At 40.9% G+C, this 26,036-nt stretch overlaps 1 protein-coding gene across 1 annotated transcript in view; it reads left to right on the top strand.

The window, feature by feature from the left end:
• The window catches only part of foxp4 (forkhead box P4), a 168,115-nt gene extending 146,878 nt beyond the window's left edge, over positions 1 to 21,237 (top strand). The window contains exons 13-22 of the mRNA XM_042405824.1: positions 684 to 782; positions 3,940 to 4,027; positions 5,268 to 5,351; positions 7,937 to 8,162; positions 8,867 to 8,943; positions 9,036 to 9,137; positions 12,525 to 12,646; positions 13,265 to 13,331; positions 14,526 to 14,695; positions 15,475 to 21,237. Coding sequence (XP_042261758.1) covers positions 684 to 782; positions 3,940 to 4,027; positions 5,268 to 5,351; positions 7,937 to 8,162; positions 8,867 to 8,943; positions 9,036 to 9,137; positions 12,525 to 12,646; positions 13,265 to 13,331; positions 14,526 to 14,695; positions 15,475 to 15,622 — 1,183 coding nt within the window. The 3' untranslated portion in view covers positions 15,623 to 21,237. The remainder of the gene's footprint in view (positions 1 to 683; positions 783 to 3,939; positions 4,028 to 5,267; positions 5,352 to 7,936; positions 8,163 to 8,866; positions 8,944 to 9,035; positions 9,138 to 12,524; positions 12,647 to 13,264; positions 13,332 to 14,525; positions 14,696 to 15,474) is intronic.
• The last annotated feature ends 4,799 nt before the right edge of the window (positions 21,238 to 26,036 follow it).

The following is a 26,036-nucleotide window of genomic DNA, read 5'->3' as shown; positions in this document are numbered from 1 at the left end:
CACACACACACACAGACACACACGCACCGTTACAGTTATTTTACCATGGGCCCAAACCAAACCTGGCCCAGTCCTTCTCCGTCACACACACACACACACACACACACTCATAAATATGCACAGATACACACACAAAAACACACACATGCAAGCACACATAAGCATACTCTCACCACAAAAGAACAACCAGCACATGACGGCAGCCGCCGCCAATCAGTCATGGCTGGTTGGTCCTGTGCCGACTCTGTGTCAACTCCTGAAACATAAGAACACACAGCAACATTAACACACACACAAGGCACAACACACACACCACCAAGGACAAAAAGACAGGTCACGGACTTAAGAATGTGCTTCTGAGGTTGCTGGACCAATTCCCCTATTTGCCTGGCTTCTGTAACTGACCCCACTCTGCTCTATCCTCCTCTCTCTGCACTTGGCTTCGTGAACTGTACAAACTAATGACTGCTAACCAAACTCAGATGGCTGTATTGGTGCTACTGCTGCTGCTACAGTTAGCTTTACATGTCTGTGTTTGTGTGTGAGTTTGTGGCATATTAACACTTCTTATTCTATGTATCTGACTTTAATTGCTGTGTTCATAACAAAACATTATGAACAATGTAACAGCTGTTTTACTGTCTCACTGTTGTCTCTTTTTGTGTGTCTCTCCTTCATCGCAGTCATGAGGAGCATGCCGGCTCCCATCCCCTCTACGGGCATGGAGAGTGTAAGTGGCCTGGCTGTGAAGCACTGTGTGAGGACATGGGACAGTTCATCAAGTAAGTTATCCAGAAATGTGATACATGATGCGTAGTTTGGGGGTACAGACCACACTTACACTGATAATGCTCCACATAATGAAAACCTTTTATTATTGCTTCAAAGTTGAAGCACTGAATGCTCATGACATGTCATATTTTTAATATTGCTGTTGGAAAAAGACGACAGTGGCATTCTTAAAAGTTCTGTGTTGACCAATCATCCTGTGAAGGTGGCCATTTTTCAATTACGCACCCTTCAACAGCTCTTGGATGTATCTATAGTTTCCTTGGAGGAGTCATAAGGGCAACGTTTTCAGATTTCATCTCATAATCTTTTATCCAAAATCTTTATTTTGAAGACATTGCATAAAGATGAATTAAGATCACTCAAATCTTCTTGTCCACTCATTCTTGCATTACATTGATAACCATCAGTATTGTTTTCAAATGTGCAGTCTTCTTGGCTACAATCCCCAAATCCTGCAGTTACCACAAACTTGGTTTAAAACCACATTAAAACTACCCTCAATTTCATCACTAATTGGTAACAAACACATAACAAGCCTCTAGTTGCATTGTAGGAAAAAGAAACCTCTGATTGAATTTACTTGTAGGAACAAAAGATAAAGTAAAGTGAAACTACACTATATGCTAAATGCAGAGTGTCAGTCACGTACATCACTGGTGTTGTGTATTACCACACTAATACATCAGTTGCCATCTGTTACATCACATTCGCTCTGAGGCACATGCATGCATACACACATGCACATACACAGAAGTACACATACTATCAACACACACCATGTGTGTAAATTCTCCTTTATTTTGAGGGATTACCCTCTGTCTATTTTTACATTATTGGCGTGTGTGTGCTTTAACATTGAAATATTTGGATAAATATATCCACATGTTTTTGTATTAGTGGTGTCAGCTCTCTTCCTCCTGATTGGTGTTTTTGTGCGTTTGTGTTTTGTGTGTTTTTTTTCTCTGAATGGTCAGACAGCTTCTTTGCTAAAATAGAAAAGTATTTTTAATCAACTCATCTACAAGTACATCTTTTTAGTCCACCTCAGTGGTAAAGACATCAAACATCCTCCTCCTCACTCTCCCACTCTGCGTCCTTCTTCCTCAGACTTTCATCCTCTCCTCCGTCTGTGTGTCTGTCTTTGTTGTTATTTGCCTGTTTGGAGTCTTTAGGGATGCCGATGCAGAACAGTATCTGGCCTTGACATCCTGCTAACTCCTCCTCTGTCACACACGCAGTTCAGTGGACTTCCCATGGCACTATGCCTACTAACGACGGCTTCACAAGCTTCTAACGACGCCCTAAACAAACTCACACTCTTATTATCTATGTGGAACTCATAGCTATTTGAACAATGGAGATATTAATAAGCCGAGGTGATGAAATACGTACTCACACACACACACATAATCACAGAAGTGTGCGTAATGATTGTGATGGCATCGGACAGTCAGATCAAAGCTTGCAGGCAGGCTGGGAAAGTTTGGAGAGGAAAGCTGTTGTTTGGTGTCTCGTTTCACGTAGCCCCAGGGCAGATGGAAGGAGAGAGAGAGAGAGAGCGAAAGAGTGTGTGTGTGTGTGTGTGTGTGTGTGTGTGAGTGTATGTAAGAGGGAGGGAGATGAAAAAAAGAGCCAGTGACAGATAATGCCGTCAGTCCAACAGTGCGCTCCCTTCCAGCCAGCCTTAGTCATCGCCCCAGGAGGGAAAAGGGTAGAGCAGAAGAACAGAGGAGGGAGACACTCCACTATTTCAGGCTTTCTTCTCTTCTCTCTGCCCACCTCCCCCTCCCTCCCCCTCCCTGTCCTCTGGTATAATACTCTGGCTGTGGTCGGTGGAGCTGGGTGTAATGTGGGTTAAAGCCTTGTCTGCCAGCACTCAGAGGAGTAAACAGAGCCTCATTGTCGGGACACATCGAAAAAAAACCCTGCTACTGTTTATGGCCCAGCTATAGAGAGAGGGGAGGGTTTCGGGGCAGATTTGGTTGGAATGAGTGTGAATCATAGGCATTTGGGGAGTTGCGGGGGAAGAGGAGTGGGAAGGGGAGAGTGGACAGAAGTGCAAGTGAGGAAGAGGGAGAGAGAGCTTGACAGAGAGCGAAATAGAGAGAGAGAGAGAGAGAGAGAGAGAGAGAGAGAGAGAGAGAGAGAGAGAGAGAGAGAGAGGGGGGTGAGATCATGTTTTTGTTATTATTATCGTGCACTTGTGTTGAGCCGTCTATCTGCCTGGATTAGCCATGCCATGACATCATTGTTTTTGTTTCATTTCTAGTCTTCGCCTGATATTGCCTAACTTTCTACTTTCTTAAAGACACACACACGGTCATATATTACATGCACACACACGTTTTCTTGTGTTGCATACATTTTCACAATAAACAAGTCAGAGAAGAGGCTTTATGAAAGTTACTCAGATTATACCACAGGATATCCTAAAACTCACCCTGTAATACTGGCACACGCAATTGCACACACACACACACACACTTGTGATATGCATGAGCACACACATACACACACTGAGCAACCTGTGAATAACCTTGGCGATGACAGAGGGGAGAGAAAGGGATGGAGGAAGGGAGACAGGGAGGGGTGCACTGGGAAAGATCAGAAGGTCCCGGGTCCTCCCACATTCGAGGAAACAAACAGCGCCACCATTCACACATACACACACGTCTGTTCACGCGTGCACACACACTCGCATGCGCACCAGTGTTAATAAGTGGAGTTTAGCTTACAGAATGTCTTAAGATAAGGTTTTGTGCGATAACACATGAGCTCATATCCAGGTGGTTGTCTTGGATCATGGCTCACTGAGCACCAATGAAGTATACACACACAAAACACAGCTGCTGTGTCCTTCACTAGACAAAATAAACTTCCAAGATTATGATTTATTTTTATAGCGCTGAAACAGTTCGTAACTCAATAAACTCGTAGATAAATAAAAGTGAAAGAGCTGAGTTTGTTACTTCATCATTCAGGACCTGTGAATTGATTCTACAGACTCAGTTTGACTCAGAAATCATCAGTGAATCAGGACTGGCAGTACTTTGATCATGATGCTTGTTATTTGTCTTTATAATCTATAATCTTATGTCCGAAAAATGATTGAACGCTGACCTTCTTGCATTTCCCTTTTTCCTCTAGGCACTTGAACAATGAGCACGCCCTAGATGACCGCAGCACTGCTCAGTGCCGAGTTCAGATGCAGGTGGTTCAGCAACTGGAGATTCAGGTGGGTCACACACACACACACACACACACACACACACACACACACACACACACACACACACACACACACATACACACACACACTTAATTGTCATCTGCGCACAAACAAAGTCCTGAAGACTGTTTCAGCCAGTCAATGGCAGTAACTTGTCTGAGGCAGGGCAGAGTTTATGGAGAGCAGTGGAGCTTGTAATTTAAAAGGAGCAGTCGGCAGGGAAGCTGCCATCGCTGCTCCAATTATAAAGCTGCTCTGGTCACCAGCAAGAGGGAGAGAGGCTGAGAGGGGAGGAGGGAGAGAGAGAGAGAGAGAGAGAAGAGAAAAGAGAGAGACGCGAGCTAGAAAGCAGAGGACCAGGCTGTGTGGCCTCTCTTCTTCTCAAAGTGGTTCATGCACACAACACTCTTGAAACATCTGAATGCTCCAGCAAAGGCAAAACACCAACACTCAGTAGGAAGTGAAGTACTCAAGCAGTACATGAGAAAAGTTTTTTAACGCAGTGAAAGCACAAAGCCTGTCTCTTCACGCACATCTTGTCATAGTTTCCAAAACAGTCCTGAATACCCTGTTCACATCATGGTGTATGTGTGTGTGGGCTGTCCAGCATTAGGGTTAGCGTTGTGTTTGGTGGTGGTGGTGGTAAACAGCGTTTAGCTGAGTCCCTGAAGCCACCACCAGGGAACACAAAGTGACAGAGAGGCAGCTGGTGTCACATCACATCAGGATGGCCGTCTCTCTCTCCCTGACATGTCACTTCATCCCTCAGCAGTCCACAGGCAGCCCACCACTCTACCCTCTAACAGCACACACACACACATACAGCAAGCACCGGCGCTGTGTTTAAATTTCTCGTATTTGCACACATCCACACTTCTTAGCAGTGTGTAAGTATGTTAATGGTGCTATCGGTCTTAGTGTAGATCCGTTGTTTCTGGAGGCAACACATGTGTACGCTTGTACTCATGCACAAACACACACAGAGGATGCAGCGTTTCCACAGGCTGTAGCAGTACCCATTAAACGGCAGTTAACAATGTCAAACGGGGACGAGTGTGTCTGCAGGCTAGTGTGAGTGTTTGAGAGAGCTCCGTGTGCTGAGGCAGCTCACTCTCATATCCATCTCTCTGCCTGAGGTGTAATTGTAATTGTAATTCTGTGTCAATACCACATTATATCAATCTAAGGGTAATGAAATGAGATGAAGTGTATTTCATGGTGATAACCGCCGTTGTGTGTCTCCCAGCTGGCGAAAGAGAGCGAACGACTCCAAGCCATGATGACCCACCTGCACATGCGCCCCTCAGAGCCAAAGCCTTTTAACCAACCTGTAAGTACACACTGGAACCCCAAATCGCAAAATACATCACCTTTTCCTTTACCCTCTGACACCAAATTTTTGCTATTATTTCATATTCAGCTACAAACTCTTCTTTTTTATTTTATATATTTATCAGTTTCTTTATTCCTAAACCTTCTTGGCATTTCATGCTCCCCTGTTACTCTCTAGCTTGGTATCTGCGCCCTCTATTGACCAGTGAGGGTTATGTGTTATTTATAAATTCATTTAACTATTCACACATTCAAACTGTGTCTGAGTCGAAGTTCAGCTTTGTTTTGTATTTGATGCAACTGCAATTTCTCAGCTGGTCAGGGAGACAAGAGCCAAAGCACTTCTCACAGTATTTTCAGTGTGTGGTGACAGAAAGGGTAGAAATGTGATGTGATGTGTGTGTACATTTCTGTGTGAGTGTCTCCACACTGGTTGGTGAGGTTGTTATTAGGTATCTAATGAATATTTCATTATTCAGATTGACGAGGAGTCTTATTAAAATATGAAGATGTTGAAATTAATTGTCAATTAGAGGTTAGAGTGTCTTAATTTGAGGGGATATAAATGGGTGTAGCCGAGTGGCAACGTGTGTGTGTGATGTGCGTGTCTGTGTGTTTTTGTGCACTTGTGTATCTGGATGATGTGTTGATCGCAAGGGGATCAGCTGCCATTAACATCTAATGGGAAATCAGGAAGAGGCGTGTTCTGTCACCACTGGAGACGAGCCTCAGGGTCAGGGATTGGAGGAGGAGGGGCAGGGGAGGAGCGTCAGGAATGGAAACAAAGCTTGGCCTCAATTAACAGGGTTCGACTGTTGCCGTGGTGATTTGGCAGGGTTGCAGCGTTAATGAAGTACCTGTTAAACAGCCCCGCCCCCTCCAGTCAGTTTAAATGGTACAGAGAGGGGGCAGAGTAAAGAGGAGGCAATTCACACATTTTACATATATCTAGACAACACACACACACACACACACACACAGTAGTTTTAATTAGTCCTAAACTAGCAGCCCTGCAACGGCTGTCCCAGAGAGACTGGGAGTACTGGTTCTGTGTGTACGTATGTGTGTGTGCAAGGCTCTGCCTAATTGGGCCGTATTGGTCCGTGAAGACTTCGCCACCACAGAGTGCATGTGTGTGTTCCCTCCTTACAAACATGCTGTCGTGTGGTTTTGTTTTTCTAAGCTCAGGGTTAATTGCAGCCAGCGCTGCGTGTATGTATTCAGTGTGTGCGGTTCTGTGCAAGTCTCTAGGTTGCATTTTGAAAATGTTAGGGAGACAAGGATCGTAGTGAGTGTTGGGATACTCCCCCAGAAAAATATACGCTTTATAAATTTTTACGTTCCTTCGGGAGATTATGATTGCGTTGCACTTTTGAACACAATTGGGAATTTTAATTAGAAACACAGTTTTAAACTTATTCATTTTTAAAAACTGCCATTTCTCTATTATATATAGTCTACAGTATATACACAGTTTCATTTGGCATAGATTGAAATAATTGAAAACAGTACTTCAATATTTAAGATATGCCGCTTTTTGATGGTATTATAAACTGATATACAGTTTCATTCTTGCTCTTTATAATTACAAGAGATGTACTGTGTAGTGCACTCAAATCACAGGGACACACTGCATGGCTGATAACAGGCTTTACCTATTTCTCTGAACATCATTGATATATATTGTGCTAACTGGCAAAACTTTACTTAACTCTTTTTTATATGATGGGCATTAACATTAGTAGTCACTCTTGGGTATAGCGCCCTACTGCTTGGTTGAATAATGTAGAATTTTCAGTCATCATAAAAGTGGTAGACCACTCTTGCTCTCTCTGTGTATGGCACAGCAGGAGAAGGTACCAGCCATGAGTGGATAATATAACAGGACTGTTGACTTCTGAGTCATGACACTCAAACGTATTCCTCTTCTTACACAAGTAACTCGTAGTTTGGAAAGAGTTTTGTCATGTATATAATACAAAAAGCATTGTCTGATACTTTGCTATCACCTGACCCTGATCTTATCTTGTGTAGATGATGCTTCTCTGTAAACAGCAGCAGTGCTCAGCAGATGGTGAAGCGTTTTAAGTAAACATGAGGGAAGCATTAGTCATGTATAAAATCCATTTGATGTCCCCGCACTAAAAAGTATCTCCACTCCTTAGTACAGAAACTATTGTTCTTATATATGTATATATATATATAAATGATGGATAATCCCTCCTAAAGTCAGTTTACTTTACCTTTTATTCACTAAATAAGATTTTTCACCTTTTCAAGCTGACATCAACCTTCATGATGTAAATTGATACACTGACTCACTGTAATTATTATTAAAGTGATGTACAATATATTTTATTAGGGATAGGATATTTTAATGAATGAAACATAAATTGTGTTTCTGAAAATATTTTTTTCATGTGTTTGGGTGAAAAAAGCTATTCAAAACGCAGACTCCAAATGTTTTGATTAAACAGGTAGATCTGTTGACCAATCAGAAGTGGAAAAGTATTAAACATCCTTGCCTTGTCATAAAACTGAAATAATTTATTCCTGTCTATGTGTGCGTCTGTCTCTCTCTAGTTGAACCTGGCTTCCAGTGGCGCTCTGTTAAAGCGGGACAGCGATGTCTACCCAGAGGGTCTTCCCCACCCCCCCACCTCAGCTGCCACCCCCATCACCCCACTGCGCCAGGGACCCTCGGTCATCAGCTCATCCAGCCTGCACACACACTCCCACTCCCATACGCACGGTGTTGGGCCCATACGTAGACGCAACTCCGACAAGTACTGCACCCCCATCGCCTCAGGTAGACTCTAACATACATCTTCCTCTCTCTTGGGTTTCTAAACTCACTCAAGTAATTTCCTATTTGTGTTATTACCATGTATTATCTAATATATTATCTTATCTATCTATTGATTTATTAATTTATAATGAACTCAAATAGTGCTCTTTTTAATCCAGTGTTGATGAGTGATCTAAGTTTCTCTCACAGTACTTGTTACTGTTTTCATGTGTTTTTTTCTATAAATATCCTCGCCAAAGTAATCCGTCTTAATTCAGCCATCACTTTCATTCATGACTCAAAGAAAGATGTAATTGCTGCCATCTCTTGGTATTCTAAAGTATGTGGCTTTGAATGAAGTCACATTCATTCAAATTACTCCTTAAAAGTTATAAATTATGTTTGGCTTCTAAAGAAATATATTAAGAAATATGTAGTATCTTTACAAGAGTGGGTATTGCAACGCACTGTTTATCAAATACCTGGTATAAAGAGTAATATCCTGCACCCACATAAACACTACTGAGATATTAATTAGATATTTCAATAAACAAACTGAAGATGAATTTTAAACTTTTTTATTAATTTCTATATAGATTTTTATTTTTTAAAATACCATTGAGACAATTTCCTAATTTGTTTTAAATATTCATTACATTAAAGTTACACTGCACACTATGAAGAGTCACATTAGCTAATTCAACACTGTCATTTCCTTATTTCAGAGCTGGCTCAGAACTGTGAGTTCTACAAGAACGCTGATGTCAGGCCTCCCTTTACCTACGCCTCTCTTATACGTCATGTAAGTCTCTCCACTGATCACCTCTCCACCTCCTCTTCTTCTCTTCGTCTGTGTTCTCCTCTAAATATTGTTCTGTCTCTCCCTGTCCTCAGGCCATTCTGGAGTCCCCAGACAGACAGTTGACTCTCAATGAGATCTACAACTGGTTTACACGAAAGTTTGCCTATTTCAGGAGAAACACAGCCACATGGAAGGTAAAGACAAAGCATATACACACTCTACCTGTTTCTTCTTATCCTTCTTAGGGTATTCTATTACTTGTATCTAACTAACACAAGTTCTGAATGTAAACTCAGTTCCTTACCTTAACTTTAATCCTCCTAACCCTTTCATCACAAAATTTGCAGTTATTTAACCCTTAGAGTACAACTACAGCCTTTGATAACCCAGCTTACTGTAAATATCCCGAGCTTAGTTTTTGCTGAAAGATAGACAATGGAAACCAAACCAATTAGCAAACTAGTTTGGAGCTGTTTAGATGATGGCGAAAACACCACCATATTTAGAAAATGGAAGTTTGGACTCTGGTCTATGACTGAATCAATTAGAACAAAATGATTTGACAACTAAAATATGGTGTATAACTCTTGACTGGATAAAAGCTGGTATAACTGACTGCAAAGTAATTGTGGTCTGTGCCCATTGATGAAGCCCCTAACCCAAGCAGATGCCAGCTGAGTCTTGTCAGACCACAATGAGTGAGGTATGTTTTGCAGTGCTATTTGAAGCATCGAGGATTGGCCAAAATGACCTTACTTCGCAGAAAATGGGGTCACTTTGAAGGCCTAAATTTAACACTTGTACTCAGAATGATACAAGTACAATAGCACACACCCTTGCACCCAAATTTTAAGACTTTGCTAAGCTCCTTAAGATATGACTGATTTGACAGTCAATGGCTGTTTCAGTCCTTTGTGAGACACTTTCCTACTGCTCTTTCCCTCATCTTTTTCTTTTTTTTTTGTCATGCTCCAGCTCTCTCACTCTCAGCCCTAAACAATTCTCAGCTCCAGCATGGCATATGGAGAGTCAGCCCCACTTAGCCTAGTCTAGCCACATCTAGCCGTTATACAGCCTCATTACAGAGACACACATACAAAGCTGACGCACACTGCCCATGATCACACACATTGAATTCTCTCTCTCCATCCTCATCTCTAACACACACACACACACACATACCTGGCCTGATCCCACCATTGTAGGTGCTGACCCATTTCTGCAGAAACCTCACACTAATTTGAGTGTCAGCTCCTCCAGAGAGAGGGAAAGTGAGAGAATGAGCAAAGGAGTGAGAGAGACATGGGGGACGAGAGGGGTGTAGAGAGACCCTGGCCTTCCTCTAATAGCCCTGAACTGAGGAGAGAGGGAGGGGAGGGGATGATGGAGGGATGGAGGGAGGGGTGCGGAGAGGGTAAAGAGACTTGGCAGCCAGGAATATCTTTACCTCCTCATCTGACTTTTATGAATTTTAACTATTAATGTCTGGTGTCTGCTTCCTGTGCCGTTGGCCTCGCAGACCTTTAAATATAGCGCAGCACAGCCTTATGTATTTATATACCAGCTCGGTGAGTCAAATAGGGCCGTAGAGATGTATGTCCTTTAATAAGCCGTTATATTTCATGAGGAGAGCAGCGGTGTCAGTGAGTGGAAGTCATTGATCAGAGAAACGGAGGGACAGAGAATGAAGAGGAGACAAGACAGAGGGCAGAAGAAAGGGATGATGGAGTGAGGAGAAGGAATGAGTGTTGAGTGTTATTTCAAGGTGCTGCATGATGAGTTGGAGGTTTTATTTTATGTTTAACTTACCTGAAAAACAGTATCCCATAGTTCGTTTTTTTTTTTTTCAGTTGCACTGAGTAAAAATCACTCCCTTTAGGTAATAAGTCCCAAAAGTAAAGAAAATTAGAACAGAATAAAAAGAATAAGAATAGAAAATGCTATTAAAACTCTATAAGATGCTCCACTTTGTCTTTATCTAAGGTTTTCCTGTCCAGAAATTTCAGCTTTTAACACAAATTATGTTCATTTATTCATCTTACTTGCTTACATGAATTCCTAGTCAGGGTGGGAGAGTAGCCTATCCTAGTCTGCTTTTGTCACAAGACAGGAACACAACTGGATAAATCACAAAAGTCAAGCAGTTACAGTAAAAATATTTCCAGTCACACCTGTGAACCTGAAAGACATTTTTTGTCAATCTGACTTCATTTATTTATTTATTTTTCATTGTTACACAATTCAATATTTCTCCCGAAAATTCCTGCCTCCGGCTCTCCGCCTCTCTCAGCCGGAGGGAGGGGGAGATGAGTGGCATGTGTGCTGTGACCCACTGTAAATGACTGCTAATGTTTTAACTGGGAGAATTAGGCTTTCATCACGGAGACAAATGCAAATAGCACTGCAATAGCACTGGTGTCTGGTGTGTGTGTGTGTGTGTGTGTGTACGTGTGTGTGTGTTTGCACTGTCAGGGTGGCGGGCGGAGATTGGGGTCAGACTCATTTACAAAACTTAGCATCACGGCTCGGGGGTTGAGGGGATGTGGGGGAGAAAGGGTTCCTCCGCTGATTATGGCTTGTGTAATTACGTGTGTGTTTGTGTGTGCGTGCGCGTGTGTGTATCTGCGTGTGTAATTACGACGAGGAGTGATGCATGCCTGGCCTGTCCCTCCCTCTCGGCTTAGAACAGCGTGTCAGAGAGAATATGCAGGATTTAATTATAGACGAATTAAAATTGGTAATGAAATTGGGCATGAACAAACTACAAATAGCAGATGAAAAGGGAGGCCTGTCCCTGGGGGGGGTGAGACGAAGATAGCGGCGTGCCTGCCTGCTTGCCTGTCTGAGTGCCTGTGGATGTGTGTGTGTGTGTGTGTGTGTGTGTGTGTGCTGATGATGACTGATTAGAAAAATTCTGAGATAAAATAACGCTACTAGAGAACGGCTGCCTCGTATTAGCCCTGCACTGTTCATGCAGCTACAGTATGTATGTGTATAAAAATTGATGGGTAAAAAAAAGATGATTATCCTCCAGGTCACACTACTTAAAAAGTAACTTAAAACCAAGCTAGAAAGCATTTTTTTGTATTGAACGCACCCTGAGTGAGAGTTTTTAACTCTAGGTAGGTAAGAACTTCAGGTAAAGGATCAAAAATAACAATGTCAGCTGGTGTTACATTACCTTCGATTTCATGGAATAGCATGACAATTTAAGAGGTGTGTTTCAGACAAACCAAGTAATCGAATCAGGTGACACCAGGCAGTGGTGACTTCATTAAATGTGTCACTTTACAGGGAAAAATCCAGAATGTCTTTAACAATTGTTTCATACATTCCTTGCTTTAGATGGTAGTTTTCACCGGCCGTACTTAAATTCTTTTGAACTTTGAACTTTTGTGATGCAAATTGACAAAATTCACAAAAAACATTAAAACTTTCACAAAAAAAGAAACGAATGAAAAAATATGAAATGATAAATGAAATGAAATAAAATAATCATGCAGAGGAAATTATTGATTGGTCTTCAGTCATGTTAAACCCGTCTCTCTTTTCTTTTTCTCTCTCCCTCTCTCTCTTCCCAGAATGCCGTGCGCCACAACCTGAGTCTGCACAAGTGTTTTGTTCGTGTTGAGAACGTGAAGGGGGCCGTGTGGACTGTGGATGAAGTTGAATACCAAAAGAGGAGACCACCAAAGATGACCGGGTAAGAGCAAACACACACATGCATATCAGTACATGCAGTCATATGCATTTATACACACACACGCATTTGTTTTCTTGGTTCACACTTGAAGTTGATGTGCGTGCTAGCTTATGGGTGCTGGCACTATGATTGCCTAAATAGACCCTCTATTATTACTAAGGGGCCAACTCAGCAATCCAAAAAAAAGGGGGGGACGGACTGCTGGCTTATGTGTGCGCACTGTATGTGTGTGTGTTTTTCCTTGTTTGTCGACACCATTAGTAAGCAGCTGTGTGAGATGCAGGAGAGGAAAAAACCTTGTTAGCGTATGTAAACAGATGTTCTCTCCAACTGCCAGGGAAAGCGGGGATAATTACACGCACACACACACCTGCACGCCAGATACCAGAAACGCTTTTATATGTGTGTATTTAAGCATCTGTTTACAGTCTGCGTGTGTTTCTACTTGTAACAAACACATTTGTGAGATTTGTCAGAGCGCTTTGGCTGAGGTGACATCTTTTCACATGTGCGCTCAATCTGTGATTCTCACCCCTCTCTCTCTCTCTCTCCCTCTATTTGTGTGTGTGTGTGTGTGTGTTGGTGTGTGTGTGTGTGTGTGTGTGTGTGTGTGTGTAGAAGTCCCACTCTGGTGAAAAACATGATTTCAGGCCTGGGCTTTGGATCCCTAAACGCCAGCTACCAGGTAAGGAATGCCCTCTACTCCCCCATCTCTCTCTATCTCCCTCTCTTTCTCTCCCTCAAACACACGCACACACACACACACACACACACACACGGCAGCCAATCGCAATCAAGGGCACTAATATCAATTCCCTCTTATAATTAGCAGATTCCCTAACGACGTTCACACAACCTCCCTCCTCCTCCCACACCAACACATACTCTCACCTCCCACCTCACTTTCACATGTGCCACCCCCACCTCTTCACACACACACACACACACACAGACACACAGACACACAAACACACACTAGACCCATCTCTTCACTCCTACACACATACATACACACCAAACCCACACACACATGCAATTTTGTGACTGAGATGATTTATAGCGTCAAGTAGTTGTCAATTAAGGTTACCGCATAAAATTATCGCCTGTCCCAGAAAATCCATCTCTGAGCCAGTGAGAATTCCCCCATCTTTTGTCTCTTTTTTTTTCCTGTTTGAGAGGGGAGGCAGGGTTAGTCTCTGTTGGCTCAGCCAGCGTCCAATCTGTCTCATCTACAAACAGCTGGATGTGAGTGTTTGGAGCAGTGACAGACGCTGCCCCTGTTGGTTCACTTGTTTTCCCTCCTGCAGACATTGATGTTTCATGTGTTTGTGTGTGTGTGTGTGTGTGTGTGTGTGTGTGTGTGTGTGTGTTTAAGATGAGGTTGTCGCTCAGTCTCACTTAACATCCCTCTTGCGACTCTCATGTGAACACACACAGACTTTCAAAACGGACTTAAATGTATAAACCATGATGAGGGAAGTACTGTACTGTATATAAGTGCCCCCTAGTGGTTTTTTAAGTTCACTAGCAAGTTAGTGGATCAGAATGTGCTCCATATGGAAGAGCTCTCATCAGAACATAAAGAAAAAACTCTCCGTCATCCTTTGTTGCTGTGAACACACTACTTACAGTATACATCAGTTCACCTCACAAACACATTTTGAACATTACGTTTTGAATATATTAAAGTTAAGTAGAGTTAAATGTTTCAACATATCTGGTTGTTGTGGACATTGTGTGGATCATTTCCAAACAGTATTTTTTTATTACGTCACACATCATTTTGTCATTATCATATAGCTTCTCTAATTTAATATTATCATATTGTTTGATAAAGAACTATTATATAAAGTGACCGTACAACTCTGTGTGTGTGTAGGCGGCTCTGGCCGAGAGCAGTCTGTCCCTGCTGAACAGCCCTGCCCTGGTGACCCCATCTGCGGCCAGCCTCAACATGCTGCACGTGGGCCACGATGATGTCAGCTCTACTGTGGAGCAGGTCAACAGCAACGGCAGCTGCAGCCCAACGCTCAGCCCTCAACAGTACAGGTACATGAAGACACACAAACACACACATGCATACACATATACATGAAGGTACAAGCAGACAAACACAAAACTGCTTCAACATATGCCAATTTACTGAGAGTATTTACATTTACTGTGTTCACATACGCCAGTGTATCAGACTAAAAGTGTGATTTTTTATTATTGTTATTATCTTTATAAAATGATTACTTATTGTTTTAAACTGAACAATCTACAACATCATATTCCTTGGAGAGTCTAAGCTCTATGGTGGTCTAAGTCTTGTTTCTGAGGCTTTTCCACTCAAAATACAGACATTCAACCCCAAGGGAAACAATTTTTACAACTAATGGTTATATTTCATGAGTATAAAACTGTCAGTTGAGCCAAAATAAGAAAAGTAATGCTTTCCCATAATCCAGATTGTTAGTTTTCCATTTATTTTTGAAAAAGAAAACGTAACAGTACGTTTTTCCAGAAATAATGACACAGATATACAGAAAGAATACTATAATACAATAATTATAATAATGTCTAGTTAATGTTGTGTTTATAGTATCGTTTTTGTGCTTTGATTGACAGGTCTGCACTAATCTTTAACTGCACTCATAGACACATATTTCCAAAACAACAAAAGAAAAATAGATAGTGCTCCACATAAGAGAAAAAATACATTTTAGTGTGTTTTGGTGAATTAACTCTTTTAAATGTTTCCAGGAGATATTTGGCATAAGTGTCATGAATAAAAAAAAATGTTATTGTCATCTGCCTCACTAACAGCTGTCTGCTCTCTCCTGCAGCCACCCGGTGCATGTGAAGGAGGAGCCCACTGAGGTGGAGGAGGACGGTCGGCCAATATCCCTCCTGGCTGGCGTCACACACAGCCTGCCATTGCCGAGCGACGATCGCGACCTGGAGGAGGATCTTCCCACCGAGGAGCTGGAGTAGGATGGATCCAAGACGGACCTGAGGGGCGGGACATAGCAAGCTCAATCCCAAGCCCTCTCGTCAGTGTGAAGAGGAAAAGATAGCTACACTTAAGCGAAAAGAGAGAAGAGAAAAAAGAGAATGTTTTTTTTTTTTTTTTTTTTTTTTTTGTTTGTTTGTTTGTTTTGTTTTTATGAAAATGCAAGCAACCAAGGACAACATTGAGAAACTCCAAACAGGGTTAGATGACCTCCGTTACTTTCAGACGCAAAAACAAGACTGTGGAGCACTGCTTTACCTCCATGTGTTTCTTTTCCGACACTTGGCTCAGAGGTGTAACACCACTCGATGCATACACACTCACACAAACACGCACACACACACACACACTGGCACACGCTCATTCACTTGTCAAACCATGCCTCATCATCCTCTTAAACCCTGGTCACATCAGACTCTATGTAGAGACCCCCCCCCCCCCAGAGGTTTGGACACACACTCTCTCCTCCTCGCTCCGCCACTCTGCATACACCCTCCTCACTGTTGTCTCGGGCTGCCTGGCTAGCCGTCTATCTCTACGTCAGTTGAGAAGACACACGGGTGTGTGTGTCAGAAAGAAAAAGACACACACACACATACACACACACACACAGGATCATGTGTATATAGATTTGGAGCAGTCACCTGGGGCTGTGCAGTATACCTCTCCTTCTTCTCCCCCCTTTGAGTCAATCACTTGCTTTTTCATTTTCTTTGATTTGATTGAAATGAAACTGTCGGGCTTTAAGATGGGGAAGGAAGGAAGGGAGGAAGAGTGCTTTCAAAGATTACCTCCAACAGTGCTCCAACACTTCAGCAGAGCAGGCTCTTGTCTCCATGTCTGTGTGCGAGCCCACAGCGAGGCCGACCAGATGAAGGCGTGACCCTGGTCCCTGCCCAAACTTCTGCCCCCAGCAAGACACTTAGTGACGGACATCTTTTAAACTCTTTGCTTCTAAGTGAGATAAAAAGAAGACATTTTCCTACCCGCCTCCATCCCTTCCCATCCCCCCTCCCCGAAAAGACTGCAGGAATAGGACCATTTGGTGCTGTCCTTCTCCTCTCCTCTGTCTATGGATGGAGGGATGAGCTTGGAACACTTTGAGAAAGAGAAGAAAAGAGGGGAAGCAGAGAGAAATGAGGGAGGAATTGTCTACAGAAATATTGTGACTTAAAAAGAAAACTGTTGATTATGGAATATAACAAGAAAAAAAAAACGTGTGGTAGCTTTTTCATTTCCTTTTTTTATTTGATGTTGTTATCATTGTTTATTTTTGAGGATCAATATTTCCACGGTGGCGTTCTGTTTCGACGTACCTTTTCTAAGGATGCTGTTTTTATTTTTGTATTGTAATTTGTTTGATTTACTCTGGTTGTTCACACCATTCCAAATGAGTATTGGCAAAAAAAAAAAAAAAAAAGAAAGCGCAGTATTGTCCCAACTTGTAATACCCGACCCCGACTCCTGCCCCTCTCCCTTTCAGTCCCAAGTGTAGCAGGCAAGAAATTTGGAAATAGCACTTAAAGTTGCCATTATCCAGACATATTATTTAACAGCTGAATTCTTTTTTGTTTAATTCTCTTTCATTCACTTGTTTTTGGTTGTTTATTTAGTTGAGAAATATCAGTAATGCTTTAAAAAATATATATATTATTACTGCAGTCAGAGAATACCTCATCCCACAAAGGTTCTGCCTGGAACTGTGTCCAAATTGATAAAGAAATGAGGGGGAATTCTTTCTGTGGGACACCAAATGTGGCAACTCTGCTCGGCTTCGATTCAAAGCTCTATGGTTGTAATAGTTACTGTGTAGAAGCTATCTGCAATTCACTGTGTGAGTTTGTGTTAAAAGGAATAGCACGTGAGATTTATTTTTTGTTTGTTTTTCCGTGAGCATAAAAAGCATTACTTTTCTCTACAGTGCCATACCAAATTTAACATTTACTTTAATCTATTATCTGCTTATTCCCGTTTTATTTTTGTTACAGGTAACCAAAGAAATATGTAGAAAACCAAAAACCCTGTAGATTATTTTGCCCTTTTTTGAGTTCCCTTTTTTCTTCTTAAAGAACTGGCCAAAAGACAACAAACCAGGAGTTTGAATTCTTACTATTGTATTCATATAAGTATTGTTTCGAAATTATACATGAACTTACAGTGCTGACCATTCCGAAAACCAAAGTGTGTAAAGCAAACTAGAATTTGGAGACATCAAAGCTTTTACATGAGAAGCGATTATTAATTACTCACATTAGATATGAGGCCAAAAACTAGTAATAACAAACCTCGCACAGTTCCTCCGAAAAAACAAAATGAAAGAGAAAAGAAAAAAGCACTTAGAGGTGAAACCCTGTCTCTCCCACGCTCAGGCTAAACTGTGTTCCAAACACAATCCCAGGACTGGCCCTACTACTGTATGAGCGGGCCTAAAATAAGGCACTCGTGAGGCATTTTGAACACAATCTGAGATGCCAACAAAAAGTGATTTTAAATGCAGAAAGAAAATATTTGGCTCTGTCGAAACACCTGGCTTTACAGGATACTTTTCTAGGAAAAATGCTCTTTGCTTTAAACACAAACATGCCCTCTTGATCTGTATCTAGTATTAGCAGGAAGAGGAAACGTACTGTAATGTGGTTACAAAAGTCACATCTTCAGACATGGAGGAGTTATTCCAAATATATGTATCTTATGAATATTACAATAAAGAGGGAACAAGTAAAACTAATGAAAATATACCAATGTAAGAGGAAAACAACCAAGGGACATCATGTAATTAAAAGTTGGGTTCATATTTTCATACTTTTTTGTCAAACTATCTCTTGCACTTCAGACAATTTTCTTGTTTAATGAAAGAACCTTTCTGATGACTTTGTGTTCAAACAGGACTGTTTCCTGTCACATTAGAGACTGATTTCTAACCAAGTACAAAGTGGCAGACAGACATCTTGAAACAAGATAAAAACCAAAAATAACACTACCTCCTTTTCAAAACGGTTCAATACATAGCCAATGGGAGACTGAACTCTCTTAAATATGTTTTTTTTTCTCCATTCTTCCTCGATAATAATAATGAATGCCAAAATTGTTGTTTCACTTACTGTATGACTGACAAAAAAACAAAAAAAAAACTATTTGGTGATCCGGACTCCCTAACGCATCTGCTTGAGCCCAAAAACATAGAGACGTTTCACTTTCCATGGAATTTAAAAAGACTACCTCTCCTTAAACCACATCTAAAGCACTCTCTATGTCTCAAAGTGTGTTGTGAAGTGCTCGCTATATATAAAAAAAAAAAGTTTTCTATCAGCTGTGTAAAACTGACCATATTCCTGCACCTGATCAACACTGAGCTATGTGAAGAGCCTCTCGACTGTGTGCTTTTGATTGTATGTGTGCATATTCATGATCGGGCTCTGCTCTCAGCCAATGAGAAACTGGTCCTTGATGGCTATGTGATGTTGCAGGGAGCTGGTTGTCAGGGGTAATGATGGGCAGAATATATCAGTGCCACCAGGACACACACACACACACTCACACACACTCACACACACACACACACACACACACACACACACACACACACACACAGGGGTATTACAGAAGCATAGAAGCAGGGCTATGGGTTAGTGCAAACAAAGGCTGTGACCATTCAAATATCCAAAGACCCACACAGAGCAGCACCCCCTTCACCAAAACACTCAAAGAGACGCTGAGAGGACTAACATACACTTAATGAAACTCATCACTACTACTATCCAAACCAAGAGGAACTGCTGCATACAGTACATAGATGATCTCTGACTTGTGCTTTAAGGTACACCTGTAAACAAAGCTGTTTTATAAAGATGTAGATTGTTCACAGGTCGCCATGTAACACTTCTGTTCTTTCTCCAGCTTGGCATAACATGATGTATTCTTGTATATTAATGCTTGACTTATCTCTCCAGGGCATTCTTTCCCATTTTTGTCCTTTGATTTCCTCTTCTTTTTTGGATTTTTTTTTCTGCACCTGTTTAGCTATTGTAAAGCTTTCAGCTCTGATTCCTATACTGTACTGCTAATGCTGAAGTATATGTATTTATCATATTAAGTGCTGCAGGTATCTTGGTTTAATAGTTTTGTTTTTGTTTGTTTCCATTTTTTCAGTTCTTCATAAAACGTCTGGGACGCTGATTTTTTAAGTGTATTATCTCGAAAAAAAATGAAAAGAATAAAAGTTAGATCAGTGGTTTAGGTAACACCTGTTTGTATATTTATCTTAGCTAGGTCTATTTTGATACTTTTTTGTCTCTGTACTGCATTTATGCATTTTTAAGGAAAGAAAAAAAACAAATGGAAAACAAACTAAAAAGTTACTTCATTATGTATTGATACCTCAGAAGGACTTTTTTCTCAAAGACAGGACCAAAACCTCCGAAAAGAAAAAGAGAAAAAAATGTAAGAATATGTAGCCCCTCTCTTGCTTTAAAAAATGCAGAGCTCTAGAAAGGTATTACTGTTGGTCCTTTCAGGTGCCAATATTGTGTCCCAGCTCCCTGTGACCCCCCCTCGCTCTGACCCCTGACCCCCGTCATTCCTGTGCTGAACTCCGACCCGCAGAGCTGTCAATCATCTGCAGGCGCCATGGGGGTGTCACTGAGTTACACACCTGGCTGGTGGTGACCAGTCACAAACCCCATCTCCCAGTCCCACAGAGGCAGATCAAAGACTGACTCTGTTGCATTTTTGATACTCCTCCTCTCACGTAGTCTCAATACCAAAATGTGGAATGGCTCTCAGAGATGCAGCTCATCCTCTGACTACCAAAGGCATTGCAAGCAAACATTGCTTAGTCCAAACTCCTGAACTGTAACCAAACTGTAACTAAACCAATGCCACAACCTTAACCAAACAAAAACCAAGCTACTTCCAAAAGTCTCCATCGACTTCACTGATCACCTTTACTGATAGCTGTTATCTCTCATTCGTACATTCACGTAATGGTGTTGTAAGACCAGCCTGCATCCTATTGGCTGGTGACTGACTCAATGGACAAAGGGAGCCCAAATCCTGGTGTGTGATTGGACAGTTCTGAGGTGTCACATGAGGGGGAAGGGACTCTCAAAGTGGAGCATTGCCTGACGGTATTATCGAGTAGACAGCCAGAATCCGATGGAACTACCACTTCAGCTCTCCTCTGGTTAAACCTTAGGAATGTGTGTACATTTTCAGCAGTGACTCTCTGTATTGTTTCTTAGTTTCAGTTTACCTGTTTACCTCTCTTTATCCTTTGGTTTTTTTGTTCTGTTTCTTGATATTTGAAAGTGTGACCCGAGTAAGAGGCGGGGACAGGGACTGGGTGGTGGCTTTAGACAGACAGTGGAGCCCAGCCCTCTGACCCTCCACCCCCGGGTAGCCATGTAATGCCAGTCACTGCCCTTTCCTTCATGCTGTATAAAAACACACACATATATCTGTGTATTTGTAACCTGAATCTTCTTGTGTCTGTCCATGCAGACAATAAAAAACTGTACAGTAGGTCTAGTTGCATGTAATCTGTACTAATTATTGACAATGGCATTATAAAATGCAATAAAATACTTATTACACTGTCCCACGCTGTGTCCTTGTTTCTTCTGCAGTAGTTTCTAAAAGGCATACATACACAAAAACCCACCTGAAACTAGTAACCACTTCACAAATTGTCATTTTTCAGAGTGTAGTGCCTGAGAAAGAATTAGTTTGAACTTCTATAATTATCTTGAAATATGAAGTCAAGTACAAGTATACACGTTTAACTTCCTCCAACTCTGTAAATGAAGCTATAATTGTGAAATATATGTATTATATTTACATAATATAAAAACATTAACTCATATAACATAATGCAGTTCAATTTAATAGCCCTGCAGCAAAACCCAGGTTAAAGTTTATAATTTGTTGAGACCATGTCAGAGGTGTCAATTGAAATCTCCAGAAATTTTTGAGTTTGTAGTTTGTAGAGCTGTTGCTTTGGATTACTTTACATTGTACATGTTTCCATCTTCCTGTGTCCACAGGCTGTTAATATATTATAAAGAAATAAGACAACATATCAGACTCAAACTGTGCTGCACTTGCAGAAAATATACAGTAATAAAGGCAGGTACTGTGACATTTTCTGTCTGTCAGATTACTCATCATATAAATGCTCTACTTTTGCAGTCTCTAACTGCTATGTATAATTATTAAAAAAACAATCAAGGCAACTACTGTTAATAATGGAAGTAGGCTGAATGTTTTTGGAGCATTGAACAAATTTCCTCTTTGTATTCTCTTGAGTCATACTGTACAAAAACTACAATAAAATGACTCAGTTTCACCTAAAAGAGACTAAATGTGCTGTACTAAATGTCCATGTTAAAATAATGTTCACCTGAAACATATTAAAGCCATTCAGCTGAGACAAAAAATAACATATTAGACATCAAAATCAATTTAAAAAAAAATCTGGAGATTCATCATGTATGGGAAATTCTCTTGTATGATTTTTTTTTTCTCTGTATAAAAATTTCATCCAAAAATGTGATAACTACTGTCCTATATTGTCTGCTGGCATAGGGCTCATTATTATTATCATTATTAAAGACAGTGTTTTACCAATACTACCTGATCATTTGCAACTAGCAGTTTTAATAGCTATGGTCCTAAGCTCTTTATACCAAAAACATGACTTCTTTTAGATTACAACATTGATACAGAAAAATACACTCTACAGTAACCTTTAAACAATGTATTTAATCATTCTTTTAGTGCCATCACTGTATATTAGTGTAGTCAATCCAACCTGACATGAAAACCTCATTAGATGACAACTACTGCTGCTCAGCTTTTAATTTTTACTGTAGAAGTTCAGTCTGTGTCACTCCTGCAGACCCACAGAGGTCAGCATCTGTTGTGATACAGAGAGTGGCCACCAGGAGGAGTAAACAAACCGGACAACACAAGCAGCATCTCACAAACACAAACCCAGCAACAAACCTCACTGTGGTCCACTAACATGGTCCCGCCAACAGGGTGGGCCAGAGAGTGCAGAACTGATAAAAGGCACAGAATGAACTACCTGTATTGTATGTGATGGATTGAATATAATATGGATACAAGTGGCTGAAGTCTAATTAGGTTGATGTATATTAGCTGTTTATGGTAAAAGAAAAACAACTAGTTTTTGTGACCTTTGTAGGCCTACTCTTTTTTCACCCATCTCTTCCATTTCTCCTTCTTCTTCTTTATCTGTCTCTCACTCTCTTTGCAGGTTTGGCACATGCCCTACAGCTTATCTTTAAACCTCAGCGCTGCAGTGCATCGTGGATGTGTTGCCACAGGGAGAAAAAAATGGAAAATGGCTGGATGTCTTTTGGAAAGTTGAAACTTTGTTTAATCTTGTGCTTTTAGCAAACTTCTCTGTTAGTCAGCTGGGAGGAAATTCACTCTTGACGCTTAAATCCCAATGACATTTGGTTTTTGGGAGAGACCCCATCCTGAGCCTAGTACAGACTTACGGGCACACACGCACACGCACACACACACACACACGCGCGCACACACACACACACACACACACACACACACACACACACGCTGGCATGCACACATCTTGAATACTAAGCAGAAACCTAGTAGCATATACTTGTACAAGGTGAGCCAGGGTGCAGAGCAACACACAAAGAGGTTATTCTTGGCATGGCGCAGTAGTGTTTGGCATAAACTTGATTCTGAAGCCCTGAATATATTTCTTAATGCTCATCTGGACAGAGTAAGCGTTAGGTGTGTGCGTATGAGTGTGTGTCATACATTTGTAGTCCTGTTTGTGTGTGTGGAGAAGGATTTGTCCACATCCTTATATCTGCTTGCCGGTGCATGTATGTGAACTTGCAATGCCAAATCAATCTGCATGTGTGTGTCTGTATGTGATTGAGTGTGTGGATGGGTGTGGAGGGCCGCTAGTCCCAGCAGCAATGGAGAGCACTGAGGTCCAGGCAGACCCTATGAGTCACAAAATAAATTTACTGAGAGCCATGCTGACATCTCTCTCCGGCTCTCCCCCCGTTCATTCACTCTGTCATCCTCCCTCTCTCCTCTTCCCCTCTGTGTCTGTGGCTGAAGGAGTGGGCTGTCCTCCAAACAGTATATTGACTCACTAAAAACAACACAACATACTGTGTATCTGCTGCTGCATGCATCCACATGGATCTGCTTACTCAGTTTAATGAGCTGAGACTCTCTCTCTTTCATTTTCTCTTCTGTCTGGAGGAGAATTAAAGCTGGCAATTTTCTGTTCTATGCTATATCCGACATGTAAACACCAAAGCTATGCACTCAGTTTGGCCTAATTAACTGTAGGTCCATTGTACATACCACATATTAAACAAATGATAACAACAATATGAACAATGCTAAGAAGTGTGATGAAAAAAACATTTTAAAATATTTTAAAGACGCTGTTGAGGAAGAAAAAAGTAAACAAGTAAAATAACATAGTATTACATTGTCTTAAAATTTTGTACATTTATTCATTACTATATCAATAATTAACACACACTTCATGGATCCAGTGAAGGAAATGGATCAGAATTTCTTAACTGTTTATCAAAGATGAGAATCGATGATATGCACCATCTGACTGTCAGTATTGTAGGTGCAGTATGCCCCCACTGATGCATAATTATGGGAAAGATAGCAATTAATGAAGTTGATTCTACATGGACTGATAACAGTCCATTTGTCTATTGTCTTACAGAGACTAACATTATCATCTGAAAATTGCTTGTTTTCACTGACCAACTGTCTAGAGAGAGAAAAATGGCAAATCCTCACATTTGAGAAACTAGAAAGAGTGAATTTTTTGCATTTAAACTTGATAAACGACTTAAATGATTCATTAATAATCAATGATTAAGTTTCTGCCGATTGACCAACTGATTCATGGCCTAATTGTTTCAACACTAATAGCATCAATGCACTGCAAATAAATAGTATTTTATTCTGACCCGCCAAAATAAATAATTGGGTTCAATCACTTTGTCTTCAGTCATTTTTGATACCATGAACTGCAACACTGGTGGAAATCTGTTTGGGCATTTTCTCCTTCAAAACATTTCTTGAAGTTAGCTATGAAATCTTACATTCTTGCCCTTTTGCAGGAGGAATAGTGGTGAGTGCAAGGCCTTGAAATAATGTCCTGAGATTCAGCTAAGTATAGTCATCAGGTTTATTTTTTCTGTGGGTTAATTTGCAGGCATTTCACAAACCAACAGCAGACACATACAGTAGCACAAGAAAGCTTTACAACAGTTCCCCAAACCTAAAGTCTAATAATGGTGGAAAGTAACTGAGTTAATTTACTTAAGTTCAATTAAAAATTTGAGGTACCTTCTTTAGTATTTCCATTTAATGCTACTTTATACTTAAAGTTCAGAGGATAGACTTTTATTCCACTATATTTATCTGACAGCTATAGCTACTAGTTACTTTCAAGATAAAGACTTTACATACAAAACATATGATCTACTCTCAAAATATAATGCATTATTATACATTAATAATAATAATAATAATAATAATATACTGCTCCCATGTAATATAGCCTACCAGTAATCATAACACAATAAATAATGTACAGTAACAGTAAGCCGGCCCTTCTGCATACTTTTCCTTTCAATACTTAAAGTACATTTTGCTGCTAATACTATTGTATTTGCAGGGTTTTACTCGTAACAGGGTATTGCTACATAGTACTGTAGTATTGTTTCTTTTACTAAAAAAAAAGATATGAGTACTTCTTCCACCACTGAAGTAAAAAAGGTACACAACAGCATATTGAGTCCATGGGATATTACAGCATTTAAGAAACATCAGAAACGCACAGCTTGCACAAATACTGGATTGTTGTCTTGGCTTTTAAATAAGAGGCCTCCAATTGTTAGTTTCTCAAAGGTATACTTTTCTTCTCAAGAACCCTCCCCTGAGAAGCCATGAATCTGATGAGAAAGTGGATGAAACTCCACCACTCCATGTGTGGCAGAGGGAGAGAGAGGAAGAGGGGGAGAGAGAGAGAGAGAGAGACAGAAAGAGAGAGAGAGAGAGAGAGAGAGAGAGAGAGAGCGGGCCCCAGCTACAGAACAAAAGCATCTTTGTGAGTGATTGGAACCACATTTTCAACCTCCTCTCTCTCTCTCTCTCTCTCTCTCTCTCTCTCTTTCTCCCTCTCCCTCGATCTCACTCCCAGTCACACCAGGCTGTTCAAAACCACTGAAACAATCCACGTCAAAAGTTTAGAATAATACTGAGACGGTCTCAGCAGATACTCTTTGTGTGTGCGTGTGTCTCCAGTTTCACTCCTCTGTGAACACACAAACGCGCACTGTACTCACA

This window comes from Thunnus maccoyii, chromosome 3, assembly GCF_910596095.1.
Source record: "Thunnus maccoyii chromosome 3, fThuMac1.1, whole genome shotgun sequence".
In the NCBI taxonomy this organism is placed as follows: Eukaryota; Metazoa; Chordata; class Actinopteri; order Scombriformes; family Scombridae; genus Thunnus; species Thunnus maccoyii.
Note: the sequence above shows the minus strand (reverse complement) of the source record. Positions and strands in the feature narration are given on the sequence as shown.